The sequence below is a fragment of the Octopus sinensis genome, linkage group LG4, assembly GCF_006345805.1.
Source record: "Octopus sinensis linkage group LG4, ASM634580v1, whole genome shotgun sequence".
In the NCBI taxonomy this organism is placed as follows: Eukaryota; Metazoa; Mollusca; class Cephalopoda; order Octopoda; family Octopodidae; genus Octopus; species Octopus sinensis.
In genome coordinates this window covers 17,903,190-17,928,395 of record NC_043000.1, presented here as the reverse complement: position 1 = coordinate 17,928,395, position 25,206 = coordinate 17,903,190, and the positions used below count along the sequence as shown (strand labels likewise).

General features: G+C 40.4%; 1 protein-coding gene across 3 annotated transcripts in view; it reads right to left on the bottom strand.

Annotated features, from left to right (window-relative positions):
- Positions 1-25,206, bottom strand: part of LOC115210923 (tRNA-dihydrouridine(20a/20b) synthase [NAD(P)+]-like) — a 165,299-nt gene that overhangs the window by 32,524 nt on the left and 107,569 nt on the right. For all 3 annotated transcript variants that reach the window (XM_036501862.1, XM_029779709.2, XM_029779708.2), the window contains 3 exons: positions 13,953-14,074; positions 11,966-12,041; positions 2,483-2,524 (listed from right to left, as the gene is read on the bottom strand). In XM_036501862.1, the coding sequence (XP_036357755.1) occupies positions 2,483-2,524; positions 11,966-12,041; positions 13,953-14,074 (240 nt within the window). The remainder of the gene's footprint in view (positions 1-2,482; positions 2,525-11,965; positions 12,042-13,952; positions 14,075-25,206) is intronic.

Here is a 25,206-nt window from a genome sequence, read left to right as displayed (position 1 = left end):
AACACAGAGGGGACAAACAAGGACAGACAAACGGATTAAGTCGATTACATCGACCCCAGTGCGTAACTGGTACTTAATTTATCGACCCCGAAAGGATGAAAGACAAAGTCGACTTTGGCGGAATTTGAACACGGAACGTAACGGCACACGAAATACGGCTACACATTTCGCCCGGCATGCTAACGTTTCTGCCAGCTCGCCGCCTTAACAGTAAATAGTATATAAACTGGCTGAAGGTAACTGAAAGTCACTGCAGTATTTTTCCTAAGAAGTGGAGGCGCAATGGCCTAGTGGTTAGGGCAGCGGACTTGCAGTCGGAGGATCGCGGTTTCGATTCCCAGACCGGGCGTTGTGTGTGTTTATTGAGCGAAAAAAACACCTAAAAGTTCCACGAGGCTCCGGCAGGAGGTGGTGATCCCTGCTGTACTCTTTCACCACTCTAAAGGCGGTGCTCCAGCATGGCCGCAGTCAAATGACTGAAACAAGTACAAAAAAAAAAAAAAAAAAACCATTGTGAATCTTCAGACTTTAGCATGGAGACATGAAAGAGCATGGATCTTCAGACTTTAGCCTGTGGGTATGACAGAGAGAGAGAGAGAGAGAGAGAGAGAGAGAGAGAGAGAGAGAGAGAACGAGAGAGTCAGAGAGAGAGAGGAGAGAGAGAGAGAAAGAGAGAGTGAGAGAGGGAAAGAGAGAGAGAGAGAAAGAGAGAGAGAGAGAGAGGTATATAATCTATATCACTGTATCAATCAGACTATCAGATGTTACACACCACTCATCACAATGTGGTGATTCCTTGTATTGTTGTAGCTTTTGAATGATACCACCCTGCTGGTTAGACATTCCCTCTGACTGGGATGCCAGTCTGTCACAGGATCACCCATTTACAGATGTGTGGACAGAGGCAATGTGAAGGGAAATATTTTGCTCAAGAACACCTTGCACCACTGGTCTGAGTGTCAAAACCACAATTTTACGGTTGTAAGTGCAACAACTTGACCTCAGAGGCCACATGTCTTCATCATCATCATCATCATCATCATTTAACGTCCGCTTTCCATGCTAGCATGGGTTGGACGGTTCAACTGGGGTCTGGGGAGCCCGAAGGCTGCACCAGGCCAGTCAGATCTGGCAGTGTTTCTACAGCTGGATGCCCTTCCTAACGCCAACCACTCCAAGAGTGTAGTGGGTGATTTTATGTGCCACTGACACAGGTGCCAGACGAGGCTGGCGAACGGCCACGCTCGGATGGTGTTTTTATGTGCCACCGACACAGGTGCCAGACGAAGCTGGCGAACGGCCATAATATATATCTTTTATTCGTTATCATTTACTTGTTTCAATTATTAGATTGTGGCCATGCTGGAGCATCACTTTGAAGAATTTTTACTTAAATGATTGGACTCCAGTAATTATTTTTTTTTAAAGTATAGAACTTGTTCTATCAGTCTCTTTTGCTGAACTGCTAATTCATAGGGACACAAACACATCAACACTATTAGTCAAAAAGTGGTGGGGAGCAAACACAGACACACATACATACAACAGGCTTCTTTCAGTTTCCATTTACCAAATCCACTTACAAGGCTTTGGCCAGCCTAGAGCTATAGTAGAAGACACTTGCCCAAGGTGCCATGCAGTGGAACTGAACATAGAACCATGTGGTTGGGAAGCAAACTTTTTACCACACAGCCACTTATAATATATATATATATACACTGGCTGACTGGTCAGGTTGCCAGCTTGGCCGATGGCAAGTGGGCCCCTGCGCCATTAGAATCCATATATGGGGGCCCATGTTAGTAACTAAGGGGCCCACCCCCTCAAGTTTGAGAATTTTTTATTCCCTTCTAGGAAAATGCCTTAATTATTTCAGTCTGGCTGTGTTTGTAGACAGTTGAAAAGAATACTTAAAAAAAAAAAAAAATTAAGTGAGTGCATTGTAGTTGTGGATGGACCTCTTTAGTCTCCTGGCAACCAATGTTTATTTTTAGACCCCAGTCTGCCATTGTATATATATATAATATAACTGGCACGGGGGCCAGGCGAGGCTGGCAACAGACAAGCACCATCTGTTCGTGTCCGTTGCCAGCCTCGCCTGAGCCCCGTGCCGGTGGCACGTAAAAGCACCATCCGTTCGTGGCCGTTTGCCAGCTCTGTCTGGCACCTGTGCGGGTGGCACGTAAAAAGCACCCACTACACTCATGGAATGGTTAGCATTAAGAAGGGCATCCAGCCGTAGAAACACTGCCAGATCTGACTAGGCCTGATGAAGCCTTCCGGCTTCACAGACCCCAGTTGAACCGTCCAACCCATGCTAGCATGGAAAGCGGATGCTAAATAATGATGATGATGATGATGTATGTATGTACGTATTTCTTCTATTCTAAGACAGTAATACAACATATTTCTCTGTCTTGACAGGATGGCAATAATATGCAAACTAGATGGAATGGTATGTAACAGGAAAAAGATCATTTACCTTTGAGGACAGCCACAGTTGAGGTCAACACCATCAGCATATCTATGGAGAACAAATATAGGTCAATGTAAATGTTGAGATCAAAGAAAGAAAGAAAGAAAGGAAAAGAGGACAAAGGAAAGAACAAAACAATACGGGAGAGGGTTAAGAAAGGTCAATAACATTCTAAGACTCTAATGTAGGAGAGTGTGGTTGGAGCAGAAGGTAAACAAATAGGCGCAGGAGTGGCTGTGTGGTAAGTAGCTTGCCTCCCAACCACATGGTTCTGGGTTCAGTCCCACTGCGTGGCATCTTGGGCAAGTATCTTCTGCTATAGCCCCGGGCCGACCAATGCCTTGTGAGTGGATTTGGTAGACGGAAACTGAAAGAAGCCTGTCGTATATATATGTATGTATGTGTATGTATATGTTTGTGTGTCTGTGTTTGTCCCTCTAGCATTGCTTGACAACCGATGCTGGTGTGTTTACGTCCCCGTCACTTAGCGGTTCGGCAAAAGAGACCGATAGAATAAGTACTGGGCTTACAAAGAATAAGTCCCGGGGTCGATTTGCTCGACTAAAGGCGGTGCTCCAGCATGGCCGCAGTCAAATGACTGAAACAAGTAAAAGAGTAAAAAGAGAGAGTAAACTGCTTTAAATGCATTCTATCTGGAGCCTCATATGCATAATTTGAGGTTCAACATTGTTTTATCTGAAAAATTGTGTGTCTGTGTGCATGTATGTGTGTGTATGGCAGGGGGTCTATGTAAGTACCAGCAATATATTTGGGTTCACTACATCAACACTACACTCTATTGTTCAGAAACAAGGTCTTCTGTCCAGAAACAATTAGAGACAACTATTGGGTTGACTGGAAAGTTTGTGCCGATTTATAGTTGCTTACCTTTCGACTTACCCTCCCAGGCACCTCAATTCTGGGAATAGGGTATTTTCAAGTTAAAGGAAAGATGGAGACGCATTGTGCAACAAAATGGTTCATATTTGGTTGATTAAAAATGTAATGGCAAGTATTTATTGACCCTTTTCTTTCCTTTAAAAATCGGCATGCACTTTCCGGACAACCCAATAGATGATTGGTTAAAGATCTCACTTTTTTTTTAATAGCATCCTTTGAATTGTTGATATTATTCATGTATAAACACGCATGTGCACGCGCACACGCACATACACACATTAATGTTTGTTTTCATGTTATAATAAAAAACAATTTTACATTAAATTGAAGGATTACTCAATACATTCGATAGAGTACAAATTTATTGTTCTTTAACAAATATAGTATTGACAGTTTTGGACAGCTGAGTCATCATCGGACTGTATGATGATGCTTAGCTAGCTAAAACATCAAAATCACAGTCAATACAAACTCTTGTTAGAGAATCAGGAGTGGATGTGTGGTAAGTAGCTTGTTTACCAACCACATGGTTCTGGGTTCAGTCCCACTGCGTGGCTCCTTGGGCAAGTGTCTTCTACTATAGCCTTGGGCCGACCAAAGCCTTGTGAGTGGATTTGGTAGACGGAAACTGAAAGAAGCCCGTCGTATATATGTATATATATGTATGTGCGTGTATGTTTGTGTGTCTGTGTTTGTCCCTCTAGCATTGCTTGACAACCGATGCGGGTGTGTTTATGTCCCCGTCACTTAGCGGTTTGGCAAAAGAGACCAATAGGATAAGTATTGGGCTTACAAAGAATAAGTCCCGGGGTCGAGTTGCTCGATTAAAGGTGGTGCTCCAGCATGGCCGCAGTCAAATGACCGAAACAAGTAAAAGAGTAAAAGAAAGACACACACACATGCATATTATGTCACCTAACAAGCTACCTAGCAACTTCTCTCTATTCATTCCTGTCTTAGCTTATTAATTATTGCATCTTCAATCCGGTTACCTCTACGATGTTAGAAATCCAGTTTTTTGTAGCTCTTCCCCTTGGCCTTTTTCCAAGCGTTTTTCCAGCAATCAACAATTTTTGTTGACCATCTGCACTTGTTACATACCCAAAGTGCCTCGCTTTTTGCTGGTCCAATTCTTTCACAAGGCTCCATTCAATTCCAATTTCATCTAACTCATAATGATTAGTCCTTTCTTTGACCAGCTAATTATTAATATTCTTCTAAGGCAGTGTGCTGGCAGAAACGTTAGCACACCAGGCGAAATGCTTAGCAGTATTTCGTCTGCCGCTACATTCTGAGTTCAAATTCTGCCGAGGTCGACTTTGCCTTTCATCCTTTCAGGGTCAATTAAATAAGTACCAGTTACACACTGGGGTCAACATAATCAACTTAATCCGTTTGTCTGTCCTTGTTTGTCCTCTCTGTGTTTAGCCCCTTGTGGGTAGTAAAAAAATAGGTATTTTGTCTGCCACTACGTTCTGAGTTCAAATTCTACCAAGGTCAACTTTGCCTTTCATCCTTTTGGGGTTGATAAATTAAGTACCAGTTATGCACTGGGGTCGATATAATTAACTTAATCCGTCTGTCTGTCCTTGTTTGTCCTCTCTGTGTTTAGCCCCATGTGGGTAGTAAAGAAATAGGTATTTCGTCTGTCTTTACGGTCTGAGTTCAAGGTTGACTTTGCCTTTTGTGCTTTCGGGGTCGATAAATTAAGTACCAGTTGCATACTGGAGTCAATCTAATCGACTGGCCACCTCCCCCAAAATTTCGGACCTTGTGCCTAGAGTAGAAAAGAATATTCTCCTATAGCATCAAATACTCAATAATTTTTTGTCAATTTTTTTACTTATTTTTAAGAGTCCAGTACCCAGATTCATATGTTGGTATTATAAAAAAATATAATACATAGTATGATATGTTGTATCTCTATCTCTCTCCCTACTTATCTATATCTATCTATTTATCTACTTATCTACACCTGTCTATATATATGTCTCTGTCTACTTATCTACACTATCTGCATATATGTCTCTGTCTGTCTGTCTGTCTGTCTGTCTCTCTCTCTCTCTCTCTATATATATATATATATATATTGACTTCTGGCTGTAATCAGATCGCCATGTTGATTCGCTAGCTTCTGCACGCATTTTTTTTCTCTCCTTGTTCCTCTCCGTGTTTCTTTTCTGTGTATATTTCTGTTGAAGAGCGTAGGCTCGAAACGTAAGAGACTTGTTTTATTTATATTCCTGAGCGCCATACTAATACAATTGTTTGTTTGTATTCCACCTGCCTTCGTCTTTTGTTTATTTTCATAAAGCTTCCCGTTATATATATATATATATATATATATAAAATATATAATTCAAAAGGTATATTATATACATAGTATAGCTGGGGCTACACTATCTGATGAATCTTCTCAATTTTTTAAGAGGGTAATAATGAGTTTATTGTATAGTGTTCAGGTGTACAACAACTCATCAGAGAATGTAAAAAGAAGGGACGAAGAGCAGAGATATTAAGTCAAATAAAGAAAGACAGCAATGAAAGCCCGAAGTGTATGCACAATACATAGAATAAAACACAAAAATAGAGAAAAGCAAACGTGGCTGTGTGGTAAGTAGCTTGCTAACCAACCAGATGGTTCTGGGTTCAGTCCCACTGCGTGGCATCTTGGGCAAGTGTCTTCTGCTATAGCCCCGGGTCGACCAATGCCTTGTGAGTGGATTTGGTAGACGGAAACTGAAAGAAGCCTGTCGTATATATGTATATATATGTGTGTGTGTCTGTGTGTTTGTGTGTCTGTGTTTGTCTCCCTAGCATTGCTTGACAACCGATGCTGGTGTGTTTATGTCCCCATCACTTAGCGGTTCGGCAAAAGAGACCGACAGAATAAGTACTGGGCTTACAAAGAATAAGTCCCGGGGTCGATTTGCTTGACTAAAGGCGGTGCTCCAGCATGGCCACAGTCAAATGACTGAAACAAGTAAAAGAGTAAAAGAGTATTAAAAAAGTCATACAAAATAAGAGCGTGTAGGCATGTTGAGAGTAGTGTCGACTAATCTTGGGAAGACTGGAAATTTTGAAGAAGGCAGTGTCCTGACAGTTAACGACAGACTCAGGTAGTTTATCCATGTCTCAATAATTCTGAGCGTGAAAATATATTTCTGAAAGTTGTGGGTGTTGTACTATGTTTTTGATCTTATAAGCATATTCACAAATGGCAGTGGTATTGAATTTGAAAAGGTGGCCAGTGTCGTTGTAAAGAGGGTGGATAATCTTGTGGGATTCTACCAAGTCAGCCGTTAGAAGTTGAAAAGTTAGTGTGTCAATGTTCAGAGAAGCAATACATTCAACATATGGTGACTGACAGAGGGTATTTGTCAGGCTGCACATCCCTGGACAGCTTCCAACAGATCAATATCCTGAACGAGATTGGGGCTTCCAAACTGGAAGGTAAATCTGACTACTATTTCTAGCAGGTTGAACTACTAAATAAAGATTGCTCCATGGGTTCATGGTTGTAAGGCGGCGAGCTGGCAGAAACGTTAGCACGCCTGGCGAAATGCTTTGCGGTATTTAGTCTGCCGCTACGTTCTGGGTTCAAATTCCGCCGAGGTTGACTTTGCCTTTCATCCTTTCGGGGTCGATGAAATAAGTACCAGTTACGCACTGGGGTCGATATAATCGGCTTAATCCATTTGTCTGTTCGTGTTTGTCTCCTCTGTGTTTAGCCCCTTGTGGGTAGTACAGAAATGGGTTGTAAGAGTGTAGTAGCTTATACCCAAATCACCCATAATTAAGCAGTCCCATGAAAAAATTATGTTCACTCATGAGCATCATGGTATTGTTCTCCAGATGTACTACTACTACATTATTCAACATGTCCTTTCGTTTTTTGAAAACAGCAGAATGTGATTTGGCAACAATTTAATAGGTTGAATGACAGCATAGAGACGGCTTCATTAGCTCATAAAAAAAGGTTTGTGTTGGTAAATGCTACACTATTTTAGAATTTATGATTCAATAAACCATACTGTCAGTCATACTGAATATTTCAGCAAAGACAGACAAGCCAGTGAGGGAGTGTCTACACATTCAATTGACCTACTAGAAATAGCAGCCAAACATCTTTCAAATCACAACCATACTGTTTTTAAAAAAGTGAAAGACAAATTAGATAATGTAGCCCTAAATATATCATATCAGAAAGGAAAAAGAAAAGGATGTTTAATCTTTTAGCATTTAAACCAGCCATATCTGGCCCCAAATTTTCTCCCGGTTTTATGTTCAAGTTGTCCAGATTTGGCCTCTCACACCTACACAACAATGTCATCGTATTGGGTTGTCCGGAAAGTTCATGCCGAATTATAGTAGCTTACCTTTCAACTTATTTTAGAACATGGTTGAGTCCATAAACTAGGATTTGACTACACCTCCATTTAGAGCACAGTTTAAGCTATCTTTTCAGGGAAGAAGGTTTATGTTCCTATAACCTGTGTTAATTCTGTAACCCTTTAAAATGGAAGATAAGAAAGTTCATTTTCTGCACTTGATGCTTTGGGAACCAGACAAAAATTGCTGCAGCTCAGCTGGGATATGTTACCCCACGCCCCATATTCACCAGATATTGCTCCTTCGGATTTCCACTTATTCAGGTCTCTGCAGAATAGTCTTAATTGTAAAAATTTCAATTCCTTGGATGACGTAAAAAGATACCTTGATGAATTCTTTGCCATGAAACCACCTCAATTCTGGGAAGAGGGTATTTTCAAGTTAAAGGAAAGATGGAGACACATTGTGCAACAAAATGGTTCATATTTGGTTGATTAAAAATGTAATGGCAAGTATTTATTGAGCTTTTTCTTTCCTTTAAAAATCAGCATGAACTTTCAGGACAACCCAATAAAAATTAGCAATACCATCATTGAAATCTAAAAGCTACAAGGTAATACATGACTGATTCAAAACAATGTGAATAAATAACCATTGCATTTGACAGAGTAATTTGAACGCTAAAGGGTTACAATTGGGCGATCATTTATCATAGGTTCAATTGTGGGTGACAAATCAATACTGGCTGTCAAGCAGTGGGTGGGTCAAACACATTGCACGTACACATCATCATCATCATCATCGTTTTAACAACCACCTATCCATGCTTGCATAGGTCGAAAGGAATTTGTTAAAGCAGATTTTCTACAGCTGGATGTCTGCCCCACCTGTCACCAATCCTCACCTATTTCTAAGTAAGGTAATATTTGCTCATGACCAGGCATGTTTTCAAGGAAGATTGAAAATAAAGGACACCTTATCATGCATGAAGGTTGACACTCACAAGTGTCATACAATCTCAAGGCAAGGAGACAGTAACATACAGACAAATATGCATGTAACTACACAATTTCTTTTCCTTCTTTGGGTTTTTCCCTTTCTCCTTTCTAATGGAGAGCTATGCTTGAAATATCAAAAACTCTCTCCTTTTACTGAGTGTCAAACTAATACTTCCTTTGTGCACATTTTCTTGTCTGTCATTGTTAATTCTATTATTCATTTATTTGAATTGACTATATATATATATATATATGGTAAGAAGCTTGCTTCCCAACCACATGGTTCTGGGTTCAGTCCCACTGTGTGGCACCTTGGGCCAACCAAAGCTTTGTGAGTGGATTTGGTAGATAGAAACTGAAAGAAGCCCATCATATGTGTGTATATATATATATATATATATATATATATATATATATGTCTGTATTTGTTCCCCCACTATCGCTTGACAAATGATGTTGAGGTGTTTACGTCCCTGTAACTTAGTGGTTCAGCAAAAGAGACCAATAGAATAAGTTAGGCTGGCAAAGAATAAGTTCTGGGGTTGATTTGTTTGACTAAAGGTGGTGCTCTAGCATGGCCATAATCAAATGACTGAAGCAAGTAAAAGAATAAAAGAATATATATATATTGGGACATAAAAAACACCTACTACACTCTCAGAAATGGTTGGCCCTAGGAAGAGCATCTAGCAGTAGAAACGTTGCTAAATCAGATTGGAACCTGGCGCAGCAACCTGGCTTACCAGTGACCAATCAAACCATCCAACTCATGCCAGCATGGAAGATGGACGTTAAATGATAATATACATATATGTGTTTGTTTATATATATATATATATATATATATATATATATATATATCATGTGATCACGTGACCGACCAGACCATCAGATGTTGTTACACATCGCTGGTCACAATGCGTTCGCATTGTTTTAGCCTTCGAATGACGCCACCCCGCTGGCTAAGCGAGCAGGCCAACAGAAGAAAGAGTGGGAGAAAGAGTGGTGAAAGAGTACAGCAGGGATCACCACCCCCTGCCGGAGCCTCGTGGAGCTTTTTAGGTGCTTTCGCTCAATAAACACTCACAACGCCCAGTCTGGGAATCGAAACCGCGATCCTGCGACTGCGAGTCCGCTGCCCTAAACACTAGGCCATTGCGCCTCCACACACACACATATATATATATGGGGAAAGTAAGAAAAAAAAGCGAAAATGCGCATTGGATATAAAAAAAAAATAAAGCCTTTTTCATGAAAAGTAACGGTATAGATGAACTGAGGTAGAGTTAAGAGGAATAAAAGTCATTAATTTGAATTGTTAAAGAGAATCAAAGTCATACTGGTATTGTCAAAAGCTGTTCATTGGCTTTGAAACAGCACCGATTTCCAAACAGTGTCGGGTCTACTGGTCCCTGAGCAAAAAGGTTATATGCAAGGGAGATAAGTAGTTCTGAAGTGGTGCAATTAGGGTAGATATAATACTGTAATTTGAATGGTGTATGGAATGTATGGGAATTAGTGGTATTATTGGTGAGGTTAGTAGCGTTCTGTATTATGTTATGTGTTCATGTTCAATTGTGGATGATATTTATTGATGAAAGTTGCCTCTTTATTCATTCTTTGCTGTACCGAGGTGTTCTGTGAACATTGATAGAAAGGGAAAATTAGAAAGTTAGGATTAAGGTTCCTAGCACACCTTTCTATGTGTTCACTGACCTGTATCTATCTGTATTGTGAGTAGCAGATTTGTTTTTTATGAAGAGTTGTTCTTCAATGGAGTGACATTCCTGTTTGGCCAAGATGTTGATTACCGCACCCTTAGCAAATAATAGTATAGATTAGGTTTCCCAAGGCACAGGTAAAATTTGATTTTATCTTCAATATTTCACCTTGTTTAAAGTGGAACTCTGTACCCTCCCAAAGGTGGGGGCATGTGCCACAGTTAGGCCAACCGCACTTTTTCACTTTTGGTTCTGTTGTTAATGGATATAGTCTTGCATTGGTTCATATTTTTTTCAATGATTTCGGTTGCATTTTGCTCTTGATAATTTTATGTGAGCCAAAAATTTTGTTCATTATTTTATCTCCTGTAAGAACGGATAGATTTTGGACGATATATATATATATATATATATATATATATATATATATATTATATATATATATATAATTATATGTATAATATATATTATATATCGTTATATATATATATATATGTATGTATATATATATATATATATGTATAATATATATATATGTATATATATGTATGTATATATATATATGTATGTATATATTATATATATATATGTATATATATATATCGTTATTTATATGTATATATATAATATCGTTATTTATATATATATATAACAGGCTTCTTTCAGTTTCTGTCTACAATCTGCAAGGCATCGATCAGCTTGAAGCTATAGTAGAAAACACTTGCCTGAAGTGCTGCACATTGGGACTGAACCTGAAACCATGTAATAGTAAAGAAGTGAACTTCTTAACCACACAGCTATGACTGTGCCTAACTTCATTAGGCATTCACCTTACACTTACAATTTCGAGTTGAAGCCAAAAGTTTGAAATGAAGTGGAATGGTTTCCATGAGGTTGAGACATGCCTTGCCACCAGTAAATGAAAACAAAGCCTCAAGTGGAGATTTAGGGACCCACAAAAGAAGTTGTGTACTGCTGATTACTCAGCTGAGATTTTTATAACAAAAGTACTCAAGTATGGGTGTTTATAAAAAGGGTTAAAGAGGAAACATTTCAACAGCAATATCTGACTTAATCCTAAAGGAAGAGAAAGAAACACAAACCCAAAACTGTGTAGCAGTAGTAGTAGTAGTAGTAGTATTAGAAAGTAGTAACAGCAGAAAATTTGTAATAGTGATATCAACAGTGGTAGTGATAGGAGAAGTAGTCATCATCATCATCATCGTCATCATCGTTTAACGTCCGTTTTCCGCGCTAGCATGGGTTGGACGGTTCGACAGGGGATCTGGGAAGCCAGAAGGCTGCACCAGGCTCCAGTCTGATCTGGCAATGTTTCTACGGTTGGATGCCCTTCCTAACGCCAACCACTCCGTGAGTGTAGTGGGTGCTTTTTACGTGCCACCGGCACAGGACGTGTCACCTGTAGAAGTAACAACAACAACAACAACAACAACGACAACCACAACACAGGTTTCAGGTAAGAAATAAATAAATATACATAATATAAATAACAGAAAGAGAGACAGATCATTGCTTACGGTACAACGATTTGGGAAGCGCGGACAAAGTCTTCAGTGTTACTGGCTGCAAACTGGACGATGAGTGGCCGGTCAACTGAAACAAAGAAGAAATAAAGATTGGAGTGAATACACCCATGTGGCCCCACATTACTCATCATAAAGCCCTGTACACTTAATTCAGGCCCCTATTTTTGTTTTGTTTTCTAACAACTGTTATGTGCAGTATAGCACATCTGACTTTCTATGCCATGTTTTCTGGTTTGTTTGGATGGTATTTTGGGAGGGGGTGGGTTGGTGGTGGTGGTGGTAGTAGTGTGTGTGTGTATGGGGGTCTATGTCTTTGCAAGCACATGGTTTCAGGTTCAGTCCCACTGCACAGTACCTTGGACATGGTGTCTTTTACTATAAACCCTGAGTCAACCAATGCTTTATTGATGAATTACCACACAGCCACTCCTGTGCCTACATATATACATACATAGACACACACACACACATATATATATCTTTTACTTGTTTCCGTCATTTGATTGTGGCCATGTTGGAGCACCGTCTTTAGTCAAGCAAATCGACCTCAGGTCTTATTCTTTGTAAGCCTAGTACTTATTCTACTGGTCTCTTTTGCTAAACCACTAAGTTATGGGGATGTAAACACACCAGCATCGGTTGTTGGGGGGACAAACACAGACACACAAACATATACACACACATACATACATATATATATATACGATGGGCTTCTTTCAATTTCCGTCTACCAAATCCACTCACAAGGCTTTGGTCAGCCCGAGGCCATAATAGAAGACACTTGCCCAAGCTGCCACACAGTGGGACTGAACCTGGAACCATGTGGACAAAGTGTCTTTTACTATAACCCTGAGTCAATCAATGTCAACTATAAACCCGAGTCAACCAATGTTTTATTGATGAATTTTACATGGAAACTATGCAGAAGCCTGTCATGTATGTGTGTGTGTGTGTGTGTTTGTGTGTGTGCATATGTGTACATGTGGCTTTGTGTTGCAGCCCCACTACTGCTTAACACCTAGTGTTAGTTTGTTTATGTACCTATAACTTAGTGGTTCACTGAAAGAGATTGATAGAATAAGTACCAGTCTTTAAAATAAATACTAGGTGGTGGTGGTGGTGGGGTGATTTATTTTACTAAATCCTTCAGGGTGGTGCACTAGCATGGCCAGTCTCATGGTTGAAATGAGTAAAAGACAAGATACTGAATGAGAAATGGTAACTTGCTCCTATACCACCTTAGCCCCTTCGTTCAACCTTCCTTCATTTCTTGGAGAAAAGAAAAACAAAAAACTGTGAATGGTCCTCCATGGTCCTCTCACGGATGACCGTGTGTGTATGAGACAGAAAAAGACAGAGAAAGAGAGGAGTGGGAGTGAGAGGGAGATTTTACTCCAGTATTAAACTGGTCCTCTATCTTATCAATCCCTGGAAAACCCTGGAAAATTTGACTTTCAGAATGCAAAGAGCTGGAACAATTACAAGTTGAATGTTCTCATGATTCCGCCAGTCTACAATCATTATGATATGGTGGTTATAGAATATGTTAAAACTTGATAATACTGTGAGCAAATGAGATCAGATATTGTAATATCCAATTTGGGACAGAAAATAAAAGACCACTGATTAGATTTGAACCCTGTACCTACAGTATCCTAAGAGATACATTTTGTGTTCTCTCAGTGAGCCTGTTCTTTTTCTAACACAAACTAATGCTTACAATGTCTGATATTATTGACAGTAACAATTTTTTTTTAAACAGCTGTTGCTGCTGTCTTTAGTCCTAAGTCAATTCTGACATTGTAGATCATGGTCATAAGTCTGTTTTAATCAGGGCTGATCTAAAGAGTACATGAACATGCACGCATGCACACACACACACACACACACACCACCACACCACCACCACCACACCCAACAACAACAACAACAACAACAGCGACAACAAAAGAGAATGTAACTTTCTAATACTACTCACCATTACAAGTTGTGAAATCGCTGTCTCTGGCCTTCAATGAGCAGAGAAAACTATTTGAGACTATCATCGGAGTATAAGCCAAGTCTACACCATATTTTCGAGTCAAAAGTCGAAATGGTAACCTGAAGTGGAGATATAAACAAATATACATATACAAATATACATAAATCAATATCAAATCAAACCAAATCAAATCAGATATCAGAAAGCAGAACCAAAATCGAAGTCGATCAACATCAATGGAAATTGCGGCTGTGATACCAGTGCCGGTGACAAGTAAGCGAACCATCCGATCGTGGCCGTTGCCAGCGCCGCCCTGACTGGCCTCCGTGCTGGTGACACGTAAAAAGCACCATCCGTTCGTGGCCGTTTGCCAGCCTCGCCTGGCCCCCGTGCCGGTGGCACGTAAAAAGCACCCACTACACTCATGGAGTGGTTGGTGTTAGGAAGGGCATCCAGCCATAGAAACACTGCCAGATCAGACTGGGCCTGATGCAGCCTTCTGGCTTCACAGACACCAGTTGAACCGTCCAACCCATGCTAGCATGGAAAGCGGACGTTAAACGATGATGATGATGATGATGATATAGATATTATTATCATCATTGTCATTTAACGTTCATCTTAAATGCTGACATGGATTGGACAGTTTCATAAAGACAGAGACGAAATTCCACAAAGCATTTTGTCCAGCATGCTAACAATTCTGACAGCCTGCCACTTTTAATTTGTTTTAAATCTTGGCATGAGGCCAGCAATTTTAGGGGAAGGAGTAAATCAATATCATGGACCCAGTGCTTGGCCAGTTCTTATTTTATCAACCCCCACAAGGATGAAAAGTAAATTCAATCTTGGTGGCATCTGAACTCAGAATGAGAAGCCAGAAGGAATACCACTGAAAACCTTGCAGGATGCAGAGGGGCTGGTACGCTCTACACATGGATGATGCCTCTGGGATCACTAACTTAGAATGACCCCATTACATCGAGCAAGAGCATGAAGCCAAGCCAAAGCCATTTTGCTTGGTGCAGTAATAATTCTGCCAGCTTGCTACCTTCCAATAATAATAATAATAATAATAATAATAAATAATAATAATAATAATAATAAATAATAATAATAATAAATAATAATAATAATAAATAATAATAAATAATAAATAATAATAATAATAAATAATAATAAATAATAATAATAATAATAATAAAAAAAAAATAATAGTAATAATAATAATAATAATAATCCTTTCTAATATAGACACAAGGCGTGAAATTTTGGGATGAGGGCTAGTTAATTACACCAGTCACAGTGCTCAACTGATAATTACTTCATGAACTCCAGGATACTGAAAGGCAACATCAACCTTCATGGAAGTTGAACTCAGAACGTTAAGACAAAGAAAATACCACTAATAATAATAATGATGATGATGATGGTGGTGGTGATGACGATGATGATGATGATTCAATAGTCTCTGTAGTTCATTGAATTACAGAGACTATAGAAAGTGCGGGTAAAACGTATCCCAGTAGTAACAGGTGCATTAGGAACTATCACTAAAGATTTGAACAGATAGAAGAAACAGGCATGAAACCCAGTCTAGTACTATGTAGTCACTTAAGCCCTTGCAGACAGGAAGCAGTAATGACCACATCAAAACACTTATTTCTTTATTGCCCACAAGGGGCTAAACACACAGAGGGCAAATAAGGACAGATATAGGTATTAAGTCGATTACATCGACCCCAATGCGTAACTGGTACTTATTTAAGGCGGCGAGCTGGCAGAAACGTTAGCACGTCGGGCGAAATGCTTAGCGGTATTTCGTCTGCGTTACGTTGTGAGTTCAAATTCCGCCGAGGTTGACTTTGCCTTTCATCCTTTCGGGGTCGATAAATTAAGTACCAGTTATGCACTGGGGTCGATGTAATCGACTTAATACCTATGTCTGTCCCTGTTTGTCCCCTCTGTGTTTAGCCCCTTGTGGGTAATAAAGAAATAGGTACTTATTTAATCGACCCCGAAAGGATGAAAGGCAAAGTCGACCTCGGCGGAATTTGAACTCACAACGTAGCGGCAGACGAAATATGGATATGCATTTCGCCCGGTGTGCTAACGTTGGGGGGGGGGGGGGCGAAATGCGTAGCCGTATTTCGTCTGCCGTTACGTTCTGAGTTCAAATTCCGCCGAGGTCGACTTTGCCTTTCATCCTTTCGGGCTCAAAACACTATGTTCATGAGCAGTGCGATGTCTCCCTCTGTGTGGCACTGTGTTTCCAAACATGCCACACTGAGAAGAATCTGTAAATGTACTGAAAAATTCCTTGTATGAAAGTTTATGTAGTTACTGAATGTCCTGAATGGCCAGTATACAGCACAGACTGTCAGTACTGAATCCGTTTGCAAGGGGTTAAACTGCTAGAAAGAGAAACCAAATTTTCTTCATATCAAATCCCACAATCTTAAAAAGAAAAAAAAAATTCAAGTTTACTGTGTTTCTAGATATGCAAAAAAGGAAGGATAGTCAAGGCTGGAATGGCTTTGATCAGAGATCAAGAACAACAACTTATATAAGTCAGAAGGTAAATGTTTGTAAAACATTAATAAAAAGAATAAACAATAGGCGCAGGAGTGGCTGTGTAGTAAGTAGCTTGCTAACCAACCACATGGTTCCGGGTTCAGTCCCACTGCGTGGCATCTTGGGCAAGTGTCTTCTGCTATAGCCCCGGGCCGACCAATGCCTTGTGAGTGGATTTGGTAGACGGAAACTGAAAGAAGCCTGTCATATATATATATATATATATATATATATATATATATATGTATATATATATATGTGTGTGTGTGTGTGTTTACGTCCCCGTCACTTAGCAGTTCGGCAAAAGAGACCGATAGAATAAGTACTGGGCTTACAAAGAATAAGTCCCGGGGTCGATTTGCCCGACTAAAGGCAGTGCTCCAGCATGGCCACAGTCAAATGACTGAAACAAATAAAGGAGTAAAACTAAAAAAAAAATGTTAAAATAACACATGACTAAGGGAGATAAGTCTTGCAAACAATTTCGAGGACTTATCTTGTATTTAAGCAAAAACACACACACATTAAATGACACACGTCTGTCTGTCTCTCTCTTTTTTCTTTCTCTCACTCTCTCTCTCCTTACACACACTCCCTCTCTCTCTCTCTCCCTCTCAAATGTGTTTGTGTGTGTGATGGGGAGACTGGTGTTTGAACACACACACACAAGCACATATTTATGAACAGATGTAAAATATTTCAGTAATTTCCGTATGCCAAAAAAGTTATAAAAAACAACAAAAATAAAAAAAAACATACACATTAAAAACTATAAAGTATGTCAACAGTTTTATATAATACTGTTTACAACTCTATGGTTATATTCTACACAATGCTCATATATAAAGGCCCAGTCATAGCCAAAGCCACATACACACACAGGCATTTACATATACACATATGTACGTGTACAAGAAGGAAGTGTACATAAAAATAATAACATTGTTACTCCGAGTTTCACATTACTACTTATAGTCACTTTGTCTGGAAGGAAATAGTAATACAAGACTCGGAGCGAGAGCAAAGGAAAATACCAGTTTTTAATAACAACACTAGTGATTTTAATAATAATAATAATAATAATAATAAACATAATAATAATATATATAATATATATATATATATTTTTATTTTTTTCTGTCCTTGTTCTTTCTGTGTCCCTTTCTGTAGAAGAGCGTAGGCTCGAAATGTAAAAGACTTTTTCTATTCCTGAGCGTTATACTAATACATCTGTTTGTTTTGTACACCACCTGTCTTCGTCTTTTGTTTTTTTCGTAAACTCTCCCTATAATATGCATATATATATGCATATATATATGTGTGTGTGTGTGTATATATATATATACATATATATATACACACACACACACACACACACACACACAATACAAAGATCTTTATTTTATATTGCAATTAGTAAACAATAAGTTTTGTTGGTTGTAATTTCCACCAGGCCAATCAATCACTGGTTCACAACATTTCTGGCAGTCGGAATGACAAGAGGGTGTCTGTGTAACTTGCAGCAAAATGAATAACACAAGAGATTTCAAAAAGTAGTAGTCTTTCATTTTACTCAACAATGCTTACATCATTGACAAATACGATATGGATATCACTTGCGGTCAGTATGACTAGATATATCAGCATAAAATATACTTTTGCTAATAGCTTTAAGTGCACATCTAGATGTGAGGAGTCATAGCCACTTTTCCACTCTTCCCATATTTGACCAAGCAGAACATCCAGGATGTAACAGTTGGATGGAGAAAGGACAATAGGCTGTTTTTACTATATATATTAAGTCTAAAAGGATGAAAAGCAAAGTCAATCTAAATTGTATTTGAACTTAGAGCACAGGGAATCAGAGCAAATCTCATGACACTTTGACTGTAAATTTACTACTTTTCCTTTTCACACACACACACACTTTTCTTTGTAGCATCTTTACCTCTGGTGCAACCAGGGCAGCAGTACTATAGAATTTAAAGTTGTTGGACTTAACAGGGGGGGGGGGCAGAAGAGAGAGAATGTAGTGAGTGAGAAGAAATAGGAGGGGGTGTCAGGGGGGGATATGTTGTGGAGAAGAGAAGATATTCAACAGGTGTGACAGGGAGGTAGAGGGGAGGTAGGTAGAGCAGATGGCGAGCATCTGTGGGAGAAAGGAGGAGGTGCTGGGAAGATGGGATGTGGGGAAGTGGTTTCTCAAGGACATATTTTCTGTGGGGTTGGGGAATACAGACATAAAGAGCATGTCCCTATGGTCATGATTTTGCTTTGCTGGGCAGGTCTTCTCAAGCACACCAAATTGTCTCAGTCCTTTGTCATCTCCACTGTAGGATGTTTATATATATCATCATCATCATCATCATCATCATCATTTAACATCCGCTTTCCATGCTAGCATGGGTTGGACGGTTCAACTGGGGTCTGGGGAGCCCGAAAGCTGCACCAGTCCAGTCAGATCTGGCAGTGTTTCTACAGCTGGATGCCCTTCCTAACGCCAACCACTCCGAGAGTGTAGTGGGTGATTTTATGTGCCACCAACACAGGTGCCAGACGAGGCTGGCAAACGGCCACGCTCGGATGGTGTTTTTCATGTGCCACCGAGACACAGGTGCCAGACGAGGCTGGCAGACGGCCACGCTCGGATGGTGTTTTTATGTGCCACCGACACAGGTGCCAGATGAGGCTGGCAAACGGCCACGATCGGATGGTGCTTGTTACGTGCCCACAGCACGGAGGGCAGTCGATGCGGTACTGGCTACGGCCACGTTCGGATGGTTTTCTTGTGTGCCACGTGCCACCGGCACTGGTACCACAAAGATACAAATTCCATTGATGTTCATCTATTTTGATTTGTTTTGATTTTCACTTGCCTCAACAGGTCTTCACAAGTGTCACAAGAAGGAAGGTATGCACAGGTGGACTGACTACGTCCCAGGTAGGGGCATGGGTTATGGCCTGACTAGTCTTGCCGCTGGGTCTTCGGATGGTGTTTTTATGTGCCACCGACACAGGTGCTAGATGAGGCTGGCGAACGGCCACGATCGGATGGTGTTTGTCATGTGCCCACCGCACTGACTACAGCACTGATGGATTTCTTGTGTGCCACAGGCACTGGTACCACAAGATACAAATTCCATTGATGTTCATCTATTTTGTCTATTTTGATTTGATTTTGATTTTGATTTTCACTTGCCTCAACCGGTCTTCACAAGTGTCACAAGAAGGAAGGTATGCACAGGTGGACTGACTAGTCTTGCCGGGTCTTTGGAAGGTGTTTTTATGTGCCACCGACACAGGTGCCAGATGAGGCTGGCGAACGGCCATGATCGGATGGTGTTTGTTACGTGCCCACAGCACGGAGGCCGGTCGATGCGGAACTGGCTACGGCCACGTTCGGATGGTTCCCTTGTGTCCCACCGGCACTGGTACCACAAAGTGTGTGCCACCGGCACTGGTACCACAAAGATACAGATTCCATTGATGTTCATCTATTTTGATTTGTTTTGATTTTGATTTTCACTTGCCTCAACAGGTCTTCACAAGTGTCACAAGAGGAAGGTATGCACAGGTGGACTGACTACGTCCCAGGTAGGGGCCATGGGTTATGGCCTGACTAGTCTTGCCGGGTCTTCGGATGGTGTTTTTATGTGCCACCGACACAGGTGCTAGATGAGGCTGGCGAACGGCCACGATCGGATGGTGTTTGTCATGTGCCCACGCACGGAGGCCAGTCGATGCGGTACTGGCTACGGCCACTTTCGGATGGTTTTCTCTTGTGTGCCACGGCACTGGTACCACAAAGATACAAATTCCATTGATGTTCATCTATTTTGATTTGTTTTGATTTGATTTGATTTTGATTTTCACTTGCCTCAACAGGCCTTCACAAGTATCACAAGGAGGAAGGTATGCACAGGTGGACTGACTACGTCCCAGGTAGGGGCCATGGTTTATGGCCTGACTAGTCTTGCCGGGTCTTCGGATGGTGTTTTTATGTGCCACCGACACAGGTGCTAGATGAGGCTGGCGAACGGCCACGCCGAATGGTGTTTGTTATGTGCCCACAGCACGATGGCCAGTGATGCGGTACTGACTACGGCCATGTTCGGATGGATTCTTGTGTGCCACCGGCACTGGTACCACAAGCGGTACTGACTACTTTTTATGTGCCACCGACACAGGTGCTAGATGAGGCTGGCGAACGGCCACGACCGGATGGTGTTTGTTATGTGCCCACAGCACGATGGCCAGTAATGCGGTACTGACATATATATATATATATATATTTTTTTATTATATAGAAGGAGCTTCTACAGGACTACTTTTCTAGTCCTGTAGAAGCTCCTTCTATATAATAAATTAATTTTACTCTGCTATGTATTGAGTACCTTATTTACTGTGGTTAACCCCGAATCAACGGGACTACATATATATATATATATATATATTCGTTTACCTGTTTCAGTCATTTGGTTGCAGCCATGATGGAGCACCGACTTAAAGGGTTTTAGTCAAAGAAATCAACCCCCAGGACTCATTCTTTGTAATCCTAGTACTTATTCTATTGGTCTCACCAGCATTGGTTGTCAAGTGATGGTGGAGGTGGGGGGACAAACACAGATACAAAGACACACACACATAAATATATACATATGTATATATAAAACAGGCTTCTTTCAGTTTCCATTTACCAAATCCACTCGCAAGGCTTTGGCTGGCCTGAGGCTATAGCAGAAGACACTCGCTCAAGGTGCCATGCAGTGGGACTGAACCTGGAGCCATGTGGTTGGGAAGAAAGCTACTTACCACACAGCCACCCCTGGGCCTATATATATATATTATATATATATATACATATATATTATAAGCTTAAAACTTATAAGCAATCACTGTATATTGACTAAAAAAAAATAGTCTAATATTGGGGCATATAAGCCGTCGATGGAAAAAAAAGTGGGTTTTCTGTACACGTGTGACTTGAACCAACACCTCTATGTTTTCACAAGTGTGTAACCATTACACCAACATACCCACTCAGTATGAGTACATTATATATATATCCATCAACGTTATTTAACGCCCATAAGGTGGTGATCTGGCAGAAACGTTAGCACGCCAGGTGAAATGCTTAGTGGTATTTCGTCTCTCTTTATGTTCTGAGTTCAAATTCCGCTGAGGTTGACTTTGCCTTTCATACTTTCAGGGTTGATAAATTAAGTACCAGTTAAAATACTGGGGTTGATCTAATTGACTAGCCCCCTTCCCCAAAATTTCGGGCCTTGTACCTAGAGCAGAATAGATTATTTAACGTCCATGTAGCTATCTCAGGAAACTATGATTCTTCCTCTAATCAAACAACGCTTTTATTCATGCATCCATCACTCATGCCTCTCACCCTGTACAGGGATGGGTAAATGAGTAGAAACATGGTGTTATGAGGTCTTTTTAATTGCTGACATCACAAAAAAGGCACTTAGTACATACTGTAAAGTGGTTGGTGTTAGAATGTACATCTAGCTGTAGAAATCTAACTAAAAATGAAACACAAAAGTAAGATGCAGTCCTTCAACCTGTGTAGATGAGCAGTATCCTCAAATAAGTGCTCACTCCAACCATGACAACCCATCAAACCTATGCCAGCATTGGAAGCAGATGTAAAATTGTGATGATGATTGTGATGATAGTAGTGGTATGTATGTGTGTAAATGTATGTGATTTGATATTTCTCTTGTTCACAACTAGTTGCTCTGCTCTTGAAAATTTTTCGAAACTGCATGAAAGCCCATTGTGTGTGTGTGAGAAAGAGACAGACAGACAGACAGAGACACAGAAAGAGAATATTTACTTTCCATGTATTTGCATAAAAGCACTGACTGAAAAACAGTAACATTTGTTAACATTTTCTGTCTAAAAACCATCCTTTGGGTCTGTACTTTCAAAAATATACGGAATAAAAAAAAAATCCCTTACTTGAAAAACAAGTACGGGTTAGTGACAAAAAGGACATCCTGTGTATGTTCCCAAACCCTACTAGCATAGCAAAACAGACACAGACCCAGACTGAATACATTTGTATATATTACTTTGATTTCATTGTACAAAAATCTGAAAGTGTTTAATATACACCCACCGCATCAGACAGATAAAATCTCCTTCAGATTTCATTGTAGCATCTTAAAGAAAAGGAAGGACACTTTGAATAAAGTAGTTTAGATAAGGTATGGATACTTTTGATCATAGGTCTACTCACTAAGGACTGATCTGGAATTAAACAACAAAAATAAGGGTCTAAATGACTATGTGCAGATGCTGTTCTATGCATATATGTAACTAGCAGTATCGCCCGGCGTTGCTCAGGTTTGTAAGGGAAATAACTACATAAGCATTTTTAGAGAGTTATAGCCAAAAAATAGCAAAAAAAAAAAGTGCATTAAAAATGGAAAAAAAAAATGATGGTAAATTTTTTTTAAAAATCGTTGACTCATCGTAGACATTTTTAGAGAGTTAATTCCCTTATATAATAGCGAAAAAATGCATTAAAATGGAAAAAAATGATGGTAAATTTTTTTTTAAATCGTAGACTCATCGTAGACGCGCGCTAATACTCAGAAGGGCTCGATATGAATCACGACTATAAGATACCCACTTTTGGTTAAACTGCACCGCAAAATGTGGGAGTAGTTAGGAATCTAAATCGTAGGAGACAGACACACAACTTCACTTTTATATATAAAGATGTACAGGTATGGCTATGCGGTCAAGGAATTTGGTTCCCAGTTATGTGATTCTAAATTCTGTTATTTTGCAAAGCCTTTTGGGCTCAGTTTGGGTATGTATCTTCTGCTATTAAATCAGGTTGGTAAATACCTTGCAGGTGAAATTTAGTGGACAGAAACTGCATGGAAGCCCACTATCATCATCATCATCATTTAACATCCGGTTTCCATGCTAGCATGGGTTGGACGATTTTGACTGAGGGCTGGTGAACCAGATGGCTGCACCAGGCTCCAATCTTGATCTGGCAGAGTTTCTACAGCTGGATGCTCTTCCTAACGCCAACCACTCTGAGAGTGTAGTGGGTGCTTTTTACGTGCCACCGGCACAGGGGCCAGTCAGGCGGTACTGGCAATGACCTCGCTGTATATATATATACACACACACACACACACATGTACATACATGCACACACACATGTATACATATAGGTGCAGACATGCTTGTGTAGTTAAGAAGCTTGCTTCCGAACCATGTTGTCTCAGTTTCAATCCCACTGCATGGTACCTTAGGAAAGTACCTACTACTTTAGCCCCAGGCCAACCAAAACTTTATGAATGGATTTAGTTGATGGAAACTGAAAGAAGCTTATCTTGTATATGTCTTTGTGAATGTGTATGTGTGTGTGTGTGTGTGACCCATCTCTTGACATCATGTGATGGTTGTAAACAAGCATCACCATCATACAAGCAACATTCTCCATTCCCAGTTTTCTATGAAAAACATATCTGGCCATGGGGAAATATTAAGTTGCTTGGAAACAGGTTAGAATTGGCAACAGGAAGGACATTCTGTCTGACACAGGCTAACATGGAAAAGAGAATACTAAATGATGATGACAATATATTGTCCATCTCCTGTCTCCCTATATCATCATTATCATTCTTCTGCTTCACACTGTCAACTCTTCTCCTCTGGAAGCCATCTACTTGCAATGCCAGAGGGCGCACACTCTCCTACCCTGATGTAATCTCCAGGGATACAGGCATCCAGCAACAGGACCTCTGTAATGCCATGATGGACCGTGAATTCTGGCGTAGCATGGTAAATTCCATTGTCTCGACCACTGTTGAACAATGATGATGATGATCTCCTATTCTTCTCATCTCCCCTAACTCATGCATCATTGGTGACCCACCATTCACTATATCTGTCCTTCAGCTTTACCCAATCTTTACAGTGGTCACCTACCTATTCTCATCTATTCCCAATATCTTACTCCCCTATACTGTTTTACAACCTACCCACACTCCTGGTTCTTGTGTCCCTTTGTCTTCAACACACCTCATATCTTCATGGTCCACTCTGACACCTCATTGCCATCATTACTATCTCTTTCCAACTCGCTCCGATCATGCCTGCCTTTTCTTTTAGAATGTCAGTAGCCATTTAGCTCCTCTACGGCAAGAAACCTGTTCTGCTCTGGCCCCGCCTCTCATACATCTCCTAATATAAAGTTGCCCCTTTGGGGGTTTGTAGCCTTCGAAGCTGCATGACGACCACACTAGTGATGATAGCACGCAGAAAAAAAAACCCCACTGTAATGTAGCTGGCAACAGGAAGCACATAGCCAACAGGCAAACCATAGCAAAGCAGACACCAGAGTGCAATGCAGTCCTTAGGCTCATCAGACCCTGTCAAACTCTGCAACCCCTGCCAGCATGGAACATGGATTAAATGATGTATGTTTGTTATGTATGTATACACGCACGGACACACATGCATGCACACACACAGACACACACGCAGACACACACACACACATAAATATATGATGGGCTTCTCTTACTTTCCACCTACCAAACCAATTCACAAAGCCTTGATCTGCCCAGGGTATAAAAGACACTTGCCTTTAAGGTGCCATGTAGTGGGACTGAACCAAAAATCATGTGATCGG